This window comes from Narcine bancroftii, chromosome 5, assembly GCF_036971445.1.
Source record: "Narcine bancroftii isolate sNarBan1 chromosome 5, sNarBan1.hap1, whole genome shotgun sequence".
Classification (NCBI taxonomy): Eukaryota; Metazoa; Chordata; class Chondrichthyes; order Torpediniformes; family Narcinidae; genus Narcine; species Narcine bancroftii.
This window is the reverse complement of record NC_091473.1, coordinates 48803314-48822765: the sequence shown is the minus strand read 5'-3', so window position 1 is coordinate 48822765 and position 19452 is coordinate 48803314. Positions and strand designations below refer to the sequence as shown.

General features: G+C 46.5%; 1 protein-coding gene across 8 annotated transcripts in view; it reads left to right on the top strand.

The window, feature by feature from the left end:
- LOC138763359 (plexin-A1-like) overlaps positions 1–19452 on the top strand; it is a 339669-nt gene that overhangs the window by 70522 nt on the left and 249695 nt on the right. For all 8 annotated transcript variants that reach the window (XM_069937350.1, XM_069937352.1, XM_069937351.1 and 5 more), the window contains one exon: positions 4286–5569. In XM_069937350.1, the coding sequence (XP_069793451.1) occupies positions 4379–5569 (1191 nt within the window). In that variant the 5' untranslated portion in view covers positions 4286–4378. The remainder of the gene's footprint in view (positions 1–4285; positions 5570–19452) is intronic.

Here is a 19452-nt window from a genome sequence, read left to right as displayed (position 1 = left end):
CTAACGTCTCACCCTCCTCTCCAGAGAAAATGACCCAAGTATATCCTATTAAAGGGTCCTGACAAAATTGTCCCGCTGAGTTTTTCCAAAAATTCTTTGTTTATCCAACCTTTTCCTTTCCTTGTGCAGTACTGATTCTTGTATCTTATTCTTGGAAGTTCTCTCAATGAGTGCAGGAAAACTGAGATTTCTGTTGAGGTGCAACGCAAGCAAAATTTGATTCTCCCTTGCATTTTACAGTGATTCCTGGGCTCGATTTTTATTGAGCATTGCTGTGACATTATCTCATAGTCCCCTGAGAAAGCAGGATTGTCTTGTGCTTCCTTGACCGGAAATGAATGAGATTATTTATAGAGCCTCGTGGTGATTGATGCAGGGTCAGGTTTCACCCAACAAGTATATGTGAGCAGCTAAAAAACATATCAAGATTGTGGGTCGTCGACTTGAACGCAAATTCTTTCGGACCTGGCTGTCTGCCAAGTTGTGTCTTCATGACTTTGACCCCCCCCCCTCCCCCCCCTTACTATCGCTGTTAGTTCCTCCAACACTGGGTCCCTCTCAGTCTCACAGGGCTATCTCCATCTTGCCTTATTGTTTCCTGAATAAATCTGAGCTGTAGCAATATAAATGAGAGGGAACATTTGTGAAAGAGGTTCAGAATCTGAAAATAAGTTGAACATAAAATATGGAAATCAACCACACAGTACAGGCTCTTCAGCCCACAGTGTTCTGCCAAACTAATAACCTACTCTAATTACTGCCTAGAATTTCCCTATTGCACATCTTAACATTTTTCTCGGTTCCAGGTACCGATCTAATTGTCTCTTAAAAGATCCTATTCTACCTGTCTTCACCACCAGTGCCGGCAGCGTATTCCATGGACTTTTGTGTGGGGGAGGGAAAACCCACTTACATCTCCATCTCCCCCACCAACCCTCCCTCCCCCCCACCCCCCAATACTTGCTCCCAAGCACCTTAAAACTAGGTTTTAGTTTTGCCCCACTGAACTGGTATCTATAATTCTAATCTCACTCCCTGGGATCACTCTACCTTCCATTCTCTGCACCAATTCCAATCTCGCTATCAAACCTGCAGGCAAGAGTCTGATGCACTGACCTCTACCTTACTGAAGCCAGACAATAGCTCTCAAGCATCTCCACTTGCTTGCCTCTTGAACAGGACCCCACCAAAGAACATCAAGCTACTGTCTCGCTCACTATCTCTGACCTCATCACTTCTGGAGTTTCCAACCTTGTTTTTTAATGCCAAGCTGCTCAGTTTTACCCCCTACCCAAGATCCACAAAACCAAGTGTCCTGGTAGACCTATTGTTTCTGCATGCTCCTGCCATAAAATTTCTCCCGCATTTTTGTGCACTAACTGCAATCACAGCAATTTTCTTGTTTCACTCCTTAAACCATGCCCCCTTGTGTAAATTGATTTGTTTATTCTCACGACTTTGCAAACAATCCCATACCTAGTAGATGAATAAAAACAATACAGAGAAACAGATAGCCAGAATAGAGTGAAGACAATGTAATTTTACTAGCACGAGGGCCATTCAGGAGTCTTGAATCTGGTGGGGTGTGACCTCAAAATCTTCCTCTTAATTGGAGGAGGGAGAAGCGAGTATGGCTGGGGGTGAGACAAATCTTTTAATGAAACAGAGATATCCCCTCTCTTCAGAAATTGCTGTCAACTTCCACCCCAACCTCAAATTTCACTTGGTCCATCTCTAGTACATTCTCCCCTTTCTCGACCTCTGTTTTGATTTTGGAAGAAAAACTCTCGATAGACATTTCCACAAACCCACCAACTCCCACAGTTATATTTCATTTCAGATCATTCGAGAAGACTTTGTTCTTCAAAAAACGTGCTTTCCCCTCCACTATCATCAATTTTGCCCTCCCCAGCACATCCTCAATCTTCTGCGAATTGATTCCACTGGCTCTTTTAATATGTTGGCTGGTCTTCTGAGGCAGGTGGAAGTGTAGACTGAGTCATTTAGGGCGGGGTGAGGGGAAGTGAGCGTGATGGCCTCAGCTGCGTTCACAACCTGCTGCGGTCTCTTGTGTTATGTCGCGCAAATCTCAGGGTATGTGGGCGAGTTAGTGTTGCAAGACAGGTTGGAAAAGCAATGAAAGCGTTCGAGTGTATGGGGTGGAACAGGAACTATCCTGCATTAGTGTGAAGTTGAAGGTGTTGGACAGAAACAACATAAATAGGCATTTGGTTCATTTAGGTCAGGCTGCCACTTGAGTCTCTTCATGAACTTCCTGCTTGGAAATTAATTTTGTTTTAAACTTGGAGACAGCACAGTAACAGGCCCTTCCAGCCCATAAGATCATGCTACACAAATACACCAATGAACCTACAAACCCTGTACAGTTTTGGAGGGTGGGAAGAAATCAGAGCACCCTGTGGAAACCCACGCAGGTCATGTGCAAATTCCTTACAGGCAATGCTGGATTCAAACCTGGGTCGCGTATCTATCAGCATAAGCTACTGTTTCCTTTTCTCTCCTTTGTGTGTGCATCCTAAGTTAATGCATTGATTCAGTTCTCTTCAATCCCTCCTTGTGAAGTGAATCCCAAGTCCTCAGCTCTTTTGATAAAGTACATGAGCACAGAAATTCTTACTTGCTGCAACTGAACAGGTACTACTAATAATATACTTGAATTAAAGAGAAAATAATTGCAAACTTTCACAGTTATCCTAGTGAAACCAAAAAGACTTGGCAATAGACAATGACGTTTCTAAATTCTCTGGATGATGTGGAAGCTATCTTTCATTGATGCCCTCTCGGTTCCATTCTTTTCCCTGAATGGGAATATTCCTTTTGTATCACTCGAGGGAAACTTTCCATCGTTTCAAAGACCCCGAGTAAGTCAGCCCCTCAGCTGCCTCTTCCAATGAGAAGTGCAAACCCCCCCACACACTCCGTCCTTTCTTCTTGTGTACACTCCAGCATTTCTGGCATTGTGTTGCCCTTCTTCCCTGGGACCATCCCAATGCCTCCTTATCCTCACCATAAGGCAGTATAAGAATAAGAATCAGCAGGCCATTTAGCCTTTCTTTCCACCTCCATGGTGGATCATTTCACTCACTCCCCTTTCCTGCCAAACCTTATTACTCACCCCAAGTCTAACCAAGGTTTGATTTACATTGCACGCAACTTCAAACGGTGGGGGGGGGGGGTTATTATATTTACTATTTGGCCCAGTGAGCTCTGAGAGCAATCCCATTCCTCTGTTTTCTGACAGTATGACCTGTTCTTTTTTGCTCCTGAATGCCCAATCAATCAAGTCTCTCACCAGCCATCAATGTTGGGTCCAATTCGCACCACCCCATTATGCCAGCCTGCCTTCAGTAATGTAGAAGGAGACCATGCAAGCGCCATGCAGATAGTGCCAGAAGGTGGGATTGAACCTGTGTCACCAGAGCTGTGAGGTTTCTGTTGGTGCAGCACAGCAGTACCTAGGCTCACTGAGGTCTCACCATGATGAAAGCATAAGGGCTAGGAGGCCATCCAGGCTGCTCTGGCAGTCAGTGAGATAGCAGAGCTGATCCACCAACCCACCTATTCCTTGGACCCCCAAGTTATGTTGAAGCTTATTATCGTCTGTGCATATACAGCCAGATGAAACAGCACTTCTCCGGACCCCACACACTCACCACATAATCATCACATATATACATAAAGATATCAATTAAAATAAATATATAAATTGGGATTTACTTGGTTCCAGGATACTGTTCATTAATCTCATAGCCTGCAGGAAGAAGCTATTCCCCAACCTCTCGTTCCAGGACTTAATGCTTCTGCCTTCTCTTTCTTGATGGTAGTGGGTCAAAGATGTTGTGCATTGGATGGAAGTCCTATTTAAGCAATGCTCCTGGTAAATGGCATTAGTAGAGGAAAGGGAGACCCTAATAATAACTGCTCTTGCAAAAAAAAAATCTGTGTCTAAGATGCATTCAATGAGGCCATCTCTGCTGATTCCCTGGGCAGAGAAATCCACCGATTCACCGCTCTCAGGTAGAAGCAGTTACTCCTCATCTCTCAAGTTTACTCGCCTAAATATTGAGGCTCCGTCTCCATTTCTAGTCTCACCTGCCTTGAAAATAATCTCCCTGTCTCTGAGCTGTTATCAGCTGAGTTGCTACAGTAATTCTTTGTTTGCTCAGGGTTTCTGCAGTCATTGAGTGTTCCTGTTCTCCTCTTCATTATGCCTGCTCCCTCTCAGAGGTGACGCACTGCTAACAAGGTTTTTTTTCCCTTACAGCTTTCATCATCTCCATTGGTGGGAGGATGACCTAGATGAAGGAATCCGAGCAAGCGATCCTGCAGGGTTTACTCCTTTCGAGCGGCGGGAGAGATGGCAGGGTTGGAAGCGAGGACGTGGCCTTGTGGTGGCCGCTGGGCCGCTTGCCCCTGGACTTTCGGAGTGGCATCCCTTTTGGCGCTGGTCGCCCCAGCGACGTTGGGGCATCTCCCCTTCAGGACCTTCAACATCTCGGACACCAGCCTGACCCACCTGACCGTCCATAAGAAGAGTGGGGTGGTCTACCTTGGAGCCGTGAATAGGATCTACAAGCTGGCAGGCAATCTGAGCCTGCTGAGGTCCCACGTGACGGGGCCCGTGGATGACAACAAGCGGTGCTACCCGCCGCCCAGCGTGCAGTCCTGCCCCCACCCCCTCACACCCACCCGCAACATCAATAAGCTCTTGTTGATTGACTACACTCAGAACCGGCTGATTGCCTGCGGCAGCGCTTTCCAGGGTATCTGCCAATTTCTCCGATTAGATGACCTCTTCAAGCTGGGTGAACCCCACCATCGGAAGGAGCACTACCTCTCTAGCGTCCACGAAGCAGGCACTATGTCTGGTGTGATCATTGCGGGGCCAAATGGCACCAACAACAAGCTGTTCATCGGGACCCCCATCGACGGGAAGTCTGAATACTTTCCCACCCTCTCCAGCCGCAAGCTCATGGCCAACGAGGAGAATGCAGAGATGTTCAGCTTTGTCTACCAGGACGAGTTTGTGTCTTCCCAGCTGAAGATTCCGTCGGACACTCTTTCCAAATTCCCGGCCTTTGACATCTACTACATTTACAGCTTTAGCAGCGAGCAGTTCGTCTACTACCTGACTCTCCAGCTTGACACCCAGCTGACCTCTCCAGATTCGAGTGGAGAGCAGTTCTTCACCTCGAAGATTGTTCGGCTATGCGTGGGTGATCCCAAGTTTTACTCTTATGTTGAGTTTCCTATTGGATGCCTGAAGGATGGTGTGGAGTATCGACTTATTCAAGACGCCTACCTGGCCCAGCCAGGCAAGTTCCTGGCACGTTCCCTGGGCATCTCTGAGAAGGAGGACATCCTCTTCACTGTCTTCTCCCAAGGACAGAAAAACAGGGCGAAGCCACCCAGGGAGTCTGCTCTCTGCCTGTTCACGTTGAGAAAGATCAAAGAGAAGATAAAAGAGAGGATTCAGTCATGCTACAGGGGCGAAGGGAAGCTCTCGTTGCCTTGGCTACTAAACAAGGAACTGGCCTGCATTAATTCCGTGAGTATCAATCCCTGGCATACATCCAAATTCCCTGTGGGTCTCCGCCTATGACCTATGGGTTGATATCTTATTGCAAATTGTTTCCAGTATGGTTGAATGGTGGAATCTTGGGAATGGGATAGCTTGGTTCACTAACATAGAGAGAATGGGTTGAAAGGCCACCTCCCTTGTGTGAAATGGCACATCCTAGCAAGGGGGTTTTGCTGAAAGTTTGCCAGTTTTGTTTTTTTTTTTTTGCACATAGTTTTAAAACATGACTCCACAGAGCAAATTAAATTATAACAGTTATTTACTGCCTGTAAGTTTGAACAGAATGTTAACCATAGAATGTGGCAACAAATTTGTAAATGTCACTTTTAACCATCTGTGTGTGGGAGAGACCTTGAAAAATGCACTTGGAAGGTCTTTGTGATGTTTTGGGTGCACTGTGGACATGACTGATACCCTTCATTAGAGACATCCAAAATTGTTGCAGGCTTCACGGTTTTTGCAGACTGCAAGGCCTCCAACCAGCACACAAGGTTTCGGAGTGATGGTGTGCCGATTCAGGACAGAGATGAGCAGTGGGTGGTGAATCTTTTGTGTTCACACTCCTAAGGGGCTTTTGTTGATGAGTCACCAAGAGGATTCAAGATGGGAATTGAGAGCTCCCTTGGACATTGACGGACTTGGTGCTTCAGAGGTAAAGGTCAGGCATTCAAGTGGGCTGGTTTATTGGCTGCTGTCAATTGCCCCTGATGCAGGTGGGTTGGGGACTGGAGATCTTGATGAGGATGTGATAGGGAATAATTACAGGTAAATAAGGATGGGGAAGGGTTGATAAGATTTTTTTCTGAAAACCAACATAAATTTGATGGGGTGAATGGACTCCTGCAATATATGGAAATATGTGAGCAACTGCCACATTATTTTGGCTGCTGGCAGCATGTGTTTTTATTTTTGTGTGGGCTTCAATAACTTTTAAAGTAATTTACTCATAAAGCTTCATGGACCTTCTGTGATCTTTGGCACTGTTTTCATACTAATTTTTCCGCCTTTAAAGATCTCAACTGATATTGGTCTGTGCCATTTCATTATGACCCTGGACATGAGAACAGGAGGGAGAGTGGAGCTCACCAGTGTCATGGTTTAAACTCCCCACCTTTATCTGCCCCACCTGAGTCTAGAGACCAGTTTTCTTTTCAACAATGTGAAACATTAAAGTCTGCAGATGCTGTGATTGTAGTAAAAACACACAGAAATGCATGGGGTCTTGCAGCGTCCATAGGAGGTAAAGACTCATTCCCGAAGTTTTGAGCTTGAGTCCTCCTTCAAGATGTATGCAAAGAACAGGAAGGTGTCAGAATAAAAGACTGAAGATTGGTAGGGGAATGAGTGCGGACAAACAAAACAAAAGGTGTTAATTGGATATGATAAGAGGAAAGGTGAGAATTGATTTTGTCTCTGTGAAAGGAGACAGAGGGAAAAAGGAAGCGGGAGAGACAGAGTGATGGTGGAGAAGAAGGGGGAGGGGTTTAACGAAAACTGGAGAAGTTGATGTGAATGCCATCTGATTGGAGGGTGCCCAGATGAGGTGTTCTTCCTCCCATCTGCAGGGATCTTCTTCAGAACATAAAAATTGATAAATCCCCGGGACCGGATGCGTAAGGCAGTAGATGTGGTCTCCATGGATTTTAGTAAAGCATTTGACAAGGTCCCCCATGAGAGATTCATTCAAAACGTCTTGAGGCATGAGATCCATGAAACCTTGGCTTTGTGGATAAAAAGTTAGAAAGCAGAGTTGTAGTGGAAGGAAAGTATCCTTCCTGGAGGATGGTGACTAATGGATTACTGCAAAAATTTGTTCTGGCACCTCTGCTCTTTGTGATTTTTTAAAAAATAAATGGCCTAGACGATACGAAGATTGGAGGGGTTGTGGATGGAGCTGAAGGCTGTCGAAGGTTACAAGAGGATATAGACAGGATGCAGAGTTGGGCAGAAAAGTGGCAATCTGGATAAGTGTGAGGTGATGCATTTTGGAAGGACAAACCAGAAGGATGAGTTAATGGCTGGATACTTAACAGTGTGGATGAAGAGAGAGACTTTGGGATTCAAATCCATAACATCCCTCTCTGTCTCTGTACAGGTTGAAAGGATAGTTAAGAAGGCCTATGGGATGATGGGCTTCATTAATAGAGGGATTGAGTTCAAGAGTCAAGAAGCCATGTTGCAACTCTACAAATCTCTGGTATTGTGTTCATTTCTGGTCACCTCATTATAGGAAGGATGTGGAAGCAATGAAGAGGATGCAGAGGAGATTTACCAGGATGTTCCCTGGATTGGAAAATATCATGAGGCAAGATTAGCAGAGCTGAGCTTTTTTTTGTTTGGAGGGTAGAAGGATGAGAGGAGACTTAATAGAGGTCTACAAGATTATGAGAGGCATAGATAGGGTGGACACTCAGCGCGTGTTTCCCAGGCAGGAACAGCAAACACCAGAGGACATATTTATAAAGTAAAGGGAGGAAAGTTTGAGGGAGACATCAGGGTTAAGTTTTTATGCAGAGAGTTGTGGGTGCCTGGAATGCCTTGCCAGGGCTGGTGGTGGAGGCTGAAACATTAGAGGCATTTAAGAGACTCCTAGATGAGCACACGGATGGAAGAAAAATAAAGGGTTATGGGGTTGGGAGGGTTTAGTACTTTTTTAAAGGAATATTTGGGTTGGCACAACATAGAGGTCCAAAGGGCCTGTACTGTGCTGTTGTGTTCTAATCCATGTGCTGGGACTTATGAGATTGCAGGATTTGGAAACTGGATCAAATTAAAAAAAAAATCTCGAGGAATTGAGCAGGTCAGGCATCATCTGTGGAGGAAGATGGACAGTCAAAGTTTTGGGTCAAGGCAAAGGAAGGCTCTTGATACAAAATGTTGACTGTCCATCTTCCTCCACAGATGCTCCTCCACCTGCTCAATTCATCCAGGAGATTGTTTTTACCCTTTGGTGCTGGCAGTCTGGTCACTGCAGACAAACCGGGAAGCCTGAAGGTGACATTTCGGGCCTTATCCCTTCAGGAATGCCTCCTGAACAAGAGCTCAGGCCTGAAACGTCAACTGCATTTTGCCTCCTGTGGATGTTGCATGACCTGCTGAGTTCCTCCAGCATGTTTGTGTATGACTGGCCCCTGATACTGGTCTCTGTAACCAGAGAAAACAGGTGCTTCTCTCTGTCCATGGCCACCGGTACTGCCAGGTTGAGGAACAACTCGTATTCCATCTTGGCAGTCTCCAGGTAGATGGCATCAATGTTGACCTCTAATTTCCTCTCATCCTCTCCTCTGAGTCTCTCTTTCCTTATCCCTCTGACTCCTTTCCTCTAGCTCCCCACCCCTTTCCTTCTATCAGAACTCTTATCTTTCTCTGCTCTCGGTTCCCTCCCCCATCACCACTCAGCTCCTTTCTCCTCTTCCCCCTCCTACCACAACCAACCTATTACCTTCTCACCTTTACTTCTCCCCCACACTTTTTTTTGGGGGTGTTTGCCTGATTTTCGCCACTCCTGATTTAGAACACAGGGTGGAGATGACCTCCTGATTCCTCAATTTTTGTGTGATCTTTTATTCTCCATGAAATCATCGCTTCCGAATACTGGTGAGAGAATTGTAGTAACGATGGAAGGTCTGTTTTGGAACGAGAACAGGTGTCCACCTCTCACTGGGAATGCAAAAGGTCTTGCCACATCTTCTAAATCTTTAATTGAAGTAGGGATATGAGGCCTGCTTGGATGGGCAAGCATAGCTCATTTGGGCCAAAGGCCCTGTTGTGCAATATAGCTCCACGACTGACTTTTTGAGATTCTGAACAATGTTCCTTTTTAAAAATAAATGTCCCCCATATGGATGGATCTTGCTGTGTAACCAAGCCCCACCCAAAGAAAAGTAATTAATCTGATGGTTTTCAAGATGCCTCCCCTTTCTCTTGTACCTGAGGCTGGCTGGTTTAATGAAAAGCTCTTTCATTCTACAGATTGTTAGTTGCCTGATGAGATCGGGTGCTGGTTCACAAGCAGCTAATGAAATGCTAATGTATTTTTTATTAGGTAGTGCTTTAATTTCATTCCAGGTGAAATGTCTGTAATCAACAGAAGAGAATGAGCTATTTGTAATGAATGGACAATATTTTCTCAATGAAAAAGATGCTTGTTGTGGGACCTTGAGAGCAGAGCTACAAGCAAAACTGCTTTAATCAGTTTTACAGGCAACTTTTATGTAATTTCTGGTCCTGGTGTCCTGAAACTGGAAGTAATGTCACGATGCTCCTGAAGCATTCCCATCTGCTGACTTCGTCTCTGAGATGAAGGGGGTTCAGTGCCATCTTATCGCGGATGCCCGGAACGCGTGATCAGCTGGAATCACGGGGGCGATTTGAGCATGAAGTCCCCCCCACCCCTGCCAGAATTGTCACCGGTACAATAGTCTGAGTCTTGGGTTGTTTGGGCGGACAACCACGGCGACGCAGCGGTGGAAACGGCTCTGGCTCGGCTGTGTCCACTTGGGTGGTTTTGAGTTGGTCCTTGATATAAAGTTTATGCTCGTCCCCAGTGTCCAAGAGCAAGGTGGATCCATTGTTTCTCAGCACTTTGTATGGACCAATGTAAGCACGCTACAGCTGTGTTCCCTGTATCGGGCAGCAGACAAACACAAAGTCCACTGAGTCGAGGTCCACTGGTATGTACATGGGTGCTGAGCTGTGTCTTGTGGCTGCAATTGGGGCCAATGCTCCTAGTCGCTGGCGCAAGTGCTGAAGTTCGTCCGATGCTGTGGAGTTTGTTCTGGCAGGAGATTATGGAATGTCGGCTGGCACCAACAGGGGCGTGCCATAAATGAGCTCGGCTGACGAAGCTTGCAAGTCCTCTTTTGAAGCAGTCCCTATCCCCAGCATCACCCAGGGTAGTTCCTCCAGCCACTGTGGTCCTGTGAGTCGTGCACACCCAGGCCGGTTTCAGATGTCTGCAAAAATGCTCTACTAGTACGTTGGACTGTGGGTTGTCCGCCATGGTGAAATAGAGTCAGGTGCTGCAGAGCTGTGACAAGCTGGCCCACAGTGCCAAAGTAAATTGTACACCTCTGTCGAAGGTAATAAGCACTGGTACCCCACCCAGGAAGATAAAGAAAGTCCTGGTGTAAGTTTTGGTTGTTAAATCGACCATGGGTGTGGCTTCTGGAATCAACCATGGTGAGAATGTATCTGTGGCCGAGTGATGTAGACAGAGGTTCAACGATATCAATGTGTATGTGTTGGAATCTCTGGGTGGTCGGGGGAAAGTCCTGTACCAGGCTCTTTGTGTGTTAGTGGATCTTGGCCATTTGTCAAGACAGGCAGGTCTTTGCCCACTGGGAGACTTGTTTTTTTAATCCATCCCAGACAACTTTGGATGCCAAAAGTTTGATTGTCGTCCATATTGATGGGTGCGGCAGCCCATGTACCTGGCCAAAAAGCCTTTTGCGCCACGCTGTTGGTACTATGGGCTGGGCTTTACCTGTGGAAAAGTCGCAGAGCAGTGTGGTTCTCTCTGGGCCCATTTCGATTTCTTGCAGCTGGAGCCCTGTAATTGTGATCTGGGAAGCTTGCACCTCTGCATCCTCCTGATGGGCTGTGGCCAATGCTTTTAAGTCCAGGCTCCCAGTGATGGAGCTGATCTCAGGTCCGGAGAAGGCGTCTGCCGAACAAATGTCGAATGTTGGAGGTGAATTCTGAAAGAAAAAACAGGTGCTGCTGTTGTCTCGCTGTCCATGGGTCCGAGATTTTCGATTGGGCAAAAGTGAGGGGTTTGTGGTCAGTAAATGCAATGAATTGCCATCCCTCTAGGAAATGGTGGAAGTGTTTCACAGCCAGATAAAGTGGCAACATTTCCCAATCAGAGGTGCTGTATTTAAGTTTTGGGGTCTGCAGATGGAGGCTAAAAAAGGCAAATAGCTGCCAGTGGTTGTTAACTCGCTGTTCCAGGACTGCTCCTACTTCTGTGTTGGAGGTGTCCGATGTCAGTGCCAATGGGGCATCCATGTGTGGGTATACTAACATTGTTGCCTTAGCTAGTGCTTCTTTTGCTTCCCGCAATGCTGTCTCTACCTCGGGTGTCCAAGTCACAGCTTTTGTTTTCCCATCAAGAGGTGGAAAAGTGGGCATAATATCTTGGCAGCCGTGGGAACAAAACGGTGGTAGAAGTTCACCATGCCCAAAAACTTTTGCAAACCTTTGATGGTGGAGGGCCTTGGGAAGTTATGTACTTTAGTTGGCAATGGGGCTGCTCTGGTGGATGTGACTCTGTGCCCGAGAAAGTCAATAGTGTTCTTACAGAATTTGCACTTGGCCGAGTTGACGGTAAGGCTGAAATCCCGGAGCTTCCTGAATTAGAATTTGAGGTGCTGGCTGTGCTCTTTCACTATAGTGCTGGCCACTAGGATATTGTCCAGGTAGACAAAAATGAAGGGGAGGTTTTTGGAAACTGCATCCATTAAGCATAGGAAAGTTTGTCCCGCATTTTTCAAACTGAACAGCATCCACAGGAATTCAAAAAATCCAAATGGGGTTAGAATGCCTGTGTTAGGCAAATCATCTGGGTGTACAGGGATTTGGTGGTAGCCTTTCATAAGGTCTACTTTGAAAAAATGCCATTACCCATGCAGGTTTGTGGCGAAATCCTGATTATCTGTTATCGGGTAGAGACCTGGTACCATTGCACTGTTTATCCTCCAGTAGCCGCTGTATGGATGCTAACTCCTGCTTGCTTTAGGGACAATATGTTGGGGAGATGGCCAGGGGTTGGTGGACTGCCTGATGATGCCCAGCTCCTCCATGATTTTCAATTAATCTTTAGCCTGTTGTAGACAGTTGAGGGGATGTTTCGCCTAGGTGTGGATGGGCGGTACCTTGGTCGTCATGTAACATCAGACATTGTGGGGCGAAGTTTTCAAATGAAAATCCAGTGTGAGGATTTGGGGAAATTCAATTAGGACTTTCACAAATTTGTTTGCAGCTAGGGTTTGTACATGCAGGGCTGGCTGCGTACTAGGCAAGAGCGGGCATGTCTGGAAAGTGGAGGCATGGACTAACTGGCGACCCCACACATCAATCAGTATATTATTGGCCCTCAGGAAATCCGCCCCTAGGATCGCTTGGTGTACAGCTGCGATAGTGAAATCCCATCGGTAACCAGAGTCTCCCAGTAAAAAACGGACTGACCTGGTACCATAGCTGTGTTTAGGAGTTTCGTTTGCTGCGAGTAAATTGAATTGCTTGGTCCAAGTTTCCCATTCAAAAGTGTTCGGTGGCAGGATGCTGTGTTTGGTTTCTGTGTTGACCAAAAATCTTCGTCTGGAGATCCAGTCGATGGTGCAGAAGAGGCCTATGTGTTCGCCAACTGCTACGGCCATTACTGGTGGCTGGCGGTGCCGTTTCCCTCGTTGGCAGAGTATGTACATGGTGGTCAGGCATTCCGGCCCCATCTTCTGTATTAGAAACACCATCCATCTCACTGCTGGCCTTCGGGACCCCCTCCCTGTCCGGGGTTGTGGGCTGTTGCCAAGATGGACGAGGTAGTCGCTCTATTGGTTGTGGCTACCTGTTGGGACAGAGTTCTTGGGAACCCTGTATATTCTGTCTGCTTTGGCTGCTACTGCATGAGGGTCAGAAAATCTGTGTCGGACAAGAACAAGGCGATATTGCGGGGGGAGGTGCTGTAAAAAAGATGACTTTGAACATTAGGCACTTAGAATGTCCATCGGCTAGCGCTAGCATTTCAGTCATTATCTTGGAGGGAGGCCTGTCTCAGAGTTCGTCAAGGTTGAGGAGACTCGTCCCTCTTTCCAGCTCGTGGAGAAAGATTGTAGGAGGTGGGACTTGAACGCCTTGTACTGACCATCTGCTGGAGGGTCGCTCAGGAACAGTTCGACTTTAGTGCCTGACTCCTCGTCTAGCGACGCGAAGATGTACCAAAACTTTGTAGCTTCACTGGTAATATTGTGAAGGTTGAATTGTCCCTCCACCTGGATGAACCACTCACATGGTCATGTGACCAGAACACTAGCAGCTGATTGGCAACGGCACTCAGAGCTGGTTCATCTGCCATTGTGTAGGGTTCAGAGACCTCTGAATCATTAGGGTCACCAATGTGGCTCCTTAAGGGCAGAGCTACAAGCAAAACATCTGACTAAAGTTGTGGTCGGCAAAAAACTGCTTTAATCAGTTTTACAGGCAACTTTTATATAATTTCTGGTCCGAACCCGAAAGTGATGTCGCGACGCTCCCGACTCATTCCCCAGTCTGCTGACTTCATCCCCAAGATGAAGGGGGTTTAGTGCCATCTTAGCGCAGACCCCCGGAACACGTGGTCGGCCGGAATCATGGGGGTGATTCGAACATGAAGACCCACCCTTGGCTGCCTCTACACTTGTGATGTTTTATTAATTGTGTTTGTGGGGGGTGATTAGCATGAAGGTGTGTGACACTCAACTGATACTTGGAGACGGTGTGTGAATTTTTTTTTAAAAACTGAGCTTCACTGAGGCAACCATTTTGCAGAGTCACACCACTGAAGGAGCCACTGGCTCACAGCTCTTGAGGCCCAAGTTCAATGCTGATCTTTGGGGTGGTGTGGAGTTTGCTTTCCTCTTGCATGCCAAAGACATGTGGGTTGGTAGGTTGATTGGCCACTTACATGGGGTTGTAGATTAATTGGGCACCATGGGCTCGTGGGCTAAAAGGGCCTATTACCTTGCTCAAGGTAGTGGTAGCATCTGGGTATGAGGAAGGGCTGGCAATAGAATTTTGTAGTACAAAAATTGGCCCTTCAGCCCAATATGCCCATGCTGACCAAGTTATCTACCTAAGATAGTCACATTGAAAAGGGACATGAAGGGCGCCTTTGATGGGTGATGGGTATTTGGAATGACTTCAGTAAAAACACACAAAAATGGTGGAAGAACTCAGCTGGTCTTGCACTGTCCATAGGAGATAAATATATACTACTGACATTTTGGGCTTGAGCCCTTCCTCAAGGTATAAGCAAGAAACAGGAAGGCATCTGAATAAAGACTGAAGAATGGCAGGGGGTGGAGTCCAGCCTAACAAAAGGTGTTAATTGGATATGATAAGAGGAAAGGTGAAAATTGATTTTGGCTCTGTGAAAGGAGAGAGAGGGAAAGGTGACAGTGGGGGGATTAACGGAAACCAAAGAAGTTGATGTTAATGCCATCTAGTTGTTGGGTGCCAAGACGGAAGATGAGGTGTTGTTCCTCTAATTTGCAGGTGGCCTCAGTCTGGCCCTGCATGAAACCATGGACTGACATGTCAGCAAGGTAATGGGATGGGGAATTGAAATGGGTGGCCACTAGAAGATCCATGTTATTGGGGCGGACAAAGCTGAGGTATCCAGAATGAGTTCCACAGAGAGGGGTAGAGGTGGGGACAATTGTTGCATTTGGACAGATACGTGGATTGGAAAGATTTAGACATAACAGCGCAGTAACAGGCCATTTTGGCTCAGGAGCCTGTGCCACCCAATTAACCTACAACCCCTGGTACATTTTGAAAGATGGGAGGAAACCAATGCAGACACAGGGCGAATGTGCAAACTCCTTACAGTCAGTGCAGGATTCAAACCCTAGTCCCAATTGGTGCTGTAACACCATTGTGTTAACCGTTACACCAATCGTGTTGCCTCAAATAGAGGGATAAGGGTTGAATGCAAGCAAATGGGGGTATCTCAAGTTGGGCACCATGGACAAAGCCTGTCCCCATCCTGTGCACTCTGACTCTTGCAGACCTCACCTGAAAGTCGAGAAAGACTCTGAAGGGTGAACCTCTGCTGAGGCGGCACTCCCCCAGTAGATCATCAGTCCTTCCGACACTTAACAGATGTGAGTGCTTCAATTGACTTGGAGATTAAACTAAATTCAGGACCTTGAGGGTTAAAACCCTTGCTTCACCACAGGGTTCTGGGGAGTGCTTTCTCCAGGGACCATGCAAAGTGGTGAGCTGGTGCTTGGATTGTGATTGCCACACCAGGCATTCTGCTTTCCTGCCAGTGTCCAGCACTGTTACGGTGAGGTGGGATTCCAGGAGAACTGGGCATGATAACTAATCAGTTCTAATGTGATCCTGAGGCTCAAGTTTAGGTTCATCCCTTTGCTTTCCTGGCCTCCCATGTTCTAGTTTCTTTGCTTGAGAAAGGACATAGTGGTGTTAGAGATGGTGCAGATGAGGTTCATCGGGTTGATGTCGGACATGAGGGGGTTAACCTATGAGGAGAGATTCATTTGCCTGAATCAGCAGAGAGGTTCTTACAGAAACATGCCAAATTAAAAGGGATATAAGATAGAGGCAGGAAAGTTGTTTCTACTAATGCTCTTGTGAACTAGGGGACAGAGCCTCAAAACTTGGGGGGAGAGGGGTATATTTAAGACTAAGATGAGGAAGAGCTGCCTCTCCCAGTGAATCTGTGGAATTCTCTGCCCAAGGAGGTTGTCTTCTTAAATAATTTTAAGACACAGATTTTGAACATTAGAGTTATTAAGGGTTAAGTGGAACAGGTGGATAAGTAGAGCTGAGTCCATGGCCTTATCAGCTATGGTCTTATTGAATGGTGGAGCAGACTCGATGGGCTGGATGGCTGACTCCTGTTTCACATCTCCTGACCAACAGGATGTGTGTGGTCTGTGGTGAGTGTGGTCTCTAACAGAGTTTCACCCTTGCAGAGTTGCTGGAGGCAATGCTCTTCATTGAAACCTACTGCTGCTTCTAATCTCCAGTCTTTCAGGAGTTGAGAGGATGCATGAGCTAAAGTGTGGCCTGATAATCTTTAGGCCTGTTTCTGTTCTCTGAATCAAGAGGATAGTGAGAGGGACTGCTGCCCTTGGTTATAAATTCTGGTGCTGAGTGGTCCCTGCATTTTGTGAAGGAACATGTTAATCCCTGTGGTTTGACCTCAGAGTTGTTTCCTCCCCAATGCCCAGTTACGTCCAAAGGTTCCCTAGGCTAGCCACACACAGTGATCTTCTACATATCAGCCAGGGCACTGAGTTAAGTTGGATCCTGATCATAACCGTGGCTCAGTACTGGGCCTAGCTGATTTTGCTAGCTCCCCGTGCATGTGTGTTTCTCCCCTCTTCCCCAGAAAGGCTACAGGAGTGCAAATGAGAGTGTCCTCTCATTTGCACTCCTCTACCTGCAAAGCATTGGATCAGAAGTCGCAGAAGATCATCGAACCACTGATAAGATCACTGGGGTATCCCTCTCCTCGACTGATGACTTTCACTGAGAACATTGTTAAAAGAATTGTTGAAGATCCTTTCTATCGAGCACACAGTATCTTTTACCCATTACCATCAGGAAGGGGCGACGTGGTCAGCGTAACAGTTAGCGCAACGCTGTTACAGCCCCAGTGATCGGGCCTGAGCTTCAACTCCCGCGATGTCTGTAAGAAGTTTGTACGTTCTCCACGTATCTGCGTGGGTTTTCCCTGGGGACTTCAGTTTTCTCCCACAGTTCAAAACTTACCTGGGGTTGTAGATTAATTGGGCACCACGGGCTCGTGGGCCGAAAGGGCCTATTACCTTGCACTATGCCTAAATTAACAAAAAATTAAAAGAAGGTGGTACAGGAGCATCAATATCAGGACTGCCAGGCTGGGATATAGCTTCTTTCGCAGGCTGTGAGATTGATGACCAATATCTTGTAACCGAGTAAATCATTCCAAAATAATTATTTTAAATTATATTTTTATGTATGTGAATATTTTGTGCTGTGTGAGTGTATACACTATAGTCTTGAGAAACTTAAAAATAAGCTTGAATTGCTCAGTGACTTGGATAGGTACATGGATGGAGGGAAATGGCCCAGATGCAGGTCCATGGGACAAAGCAGAATAATAGTTCAGCACAGACGAGAAGGGGGCGAAGAGTCTGTTTCTGTGCTGTAGTGTTCTATGGTCATATGATGCGATGGTTGGACAGCACGATTAGCATAGCGATTAGTGCAACACTACAGCGCAAGCCACCGAGGTTTGAATATAGCGCTCTCTGTAAGCAATTTGTACATTCTCCCAGTCTCTGAGCGAGTTTTTTCCAGGTGTTCCAGTTTCCTTGCAACCTTTTGAAACATACACGGGTTGTCGGTTGATTGGTGTATTTGGCAGCATCGGTTCGTGGCAGGACGGGCCTGTTACTGTGCTGTACGTCTAATTTAAATGTAATTTAAGCTCTCCTGATCTTTGCTTGAGATGAGATTTTCGGTTTACAGGGACTGCCCAGTTTGAGAAGCAAACATTCCACGAGATAAGTGCTAAATTGGTGCCAAGATTTGCACTTTTTAAAATTCCAGCCCTTCTCTTACAGAAGGGCATTGTTATTGACAGGAAGCAGGTGCCATAAACTTTAATGTGCTATTCTGCAGATACTGCCAATGGCATGACTAATCTTTGCAGAAAGATACGAGCTGGTGCAGGCAAGTGGGATTAAGGTAGCTGGGCAACAAGGTCAGTGTGGATGTTGTAGGTCAAAGGGCTGGTTTCTATGTTGTACAACTATGACACAATATATTCCATTTACAAATGTGTTTTTAGAAAAGGCCATTCATCCCATAACAGGTATATTGGCTTCTACTGAGCTGTTGAGGGTGTGAGAGCTCCCCAGGGAGCTTGTGACAAACATCCCTCTCGCATTACTTTCTGGGTGACAACAGTATCATTGTTCTGACCTTCTGCTCTCCAATCTGGAGGGCTCTGGATTGGTTGCAGGACCATATCCTGATTGGCTACGGCCAGGGTCTCCTCATTATTGCTATGATGACCTCCCACTGCCTCTCAGCCTGAATCCGATATGGGTGGATGGGGTTCACCAACCTACCACCTGCTTAAGAGTTCAATTCACTCAACTTTGGCCAATCCAGTTGTATCTGGTAGGGTGACTGAGACTCAAAGCTAATGGATTAAAGCTCCAGTTTCTGGGTATGTGGGTTCCAATCCTGCTGCTGTCAATACTGTCCTTGAGTTCTGCTACAGTTATTTTCCCACAACTATACCACTAAGTAGTTCTTTTATTAAGTTTAACCATGTTGGAGTTGGGAGACAACTCTTCATGCTCACCAGCTCTTGCCAAGCAAACAGACGATCTTTTCAATAGTTTTGTGGCTCTTGTCCTATGGTTTGCCACCTCCATGAGGGGGCCTGTGGCTTACCCCTTACCCCTTGAGCAGCTGGAAGAACTCAGCAGGTTTGGCGGCATCCGTGGAGACACTCAGTGTCATAACCCGACCGTGACTAATCATGACCCTTTGAGTCCTTCCAGATTCTCTTGTTTGCTCAAGATTCTGGCATCTGTTGTCAGAGTTGTACAGGACAAACTGGCTGATCTGCCCAACTTCTCCATGCTGACCAACATTTGCCTGCCTCTGGCCCAAATCCCTTTGCAGTTTTTGTCCTTTCTGCAACCTAATGTTAGCAAGGGAGCACAAGGGTTGGTGGGATCCATGGACATGTGATACTGCTGAAGGGACTCTCCTTAACTTCTCATTCTCTTCGTTGGAGTGTCAGACCAGTACTTCCTCTTTGGGTGTCTTTCTAGACAACAAAAGGAAAGAGAAGGAAATCTGGAAATTTGGCCTTAAACCTAACGGCATGAACATTGACATCTAATTTTAGGTAACCCCTACCTGATTCCACTGTTCCCATTACTTTACCTGCTCCTGGACTTATTTCCTGCATTTTTCTCGTCCACTCCACCATGGTGTCTCCTTCTACCTGTCTCTGCATCTCTCGCGTCATCTGTCCTGCACTCTCTGGGCCTCACCCAGCTTCTTTTGTGTGTGTGTGTGCTTTTTCATATGCACTAATGTGAGGTCACGTGCAC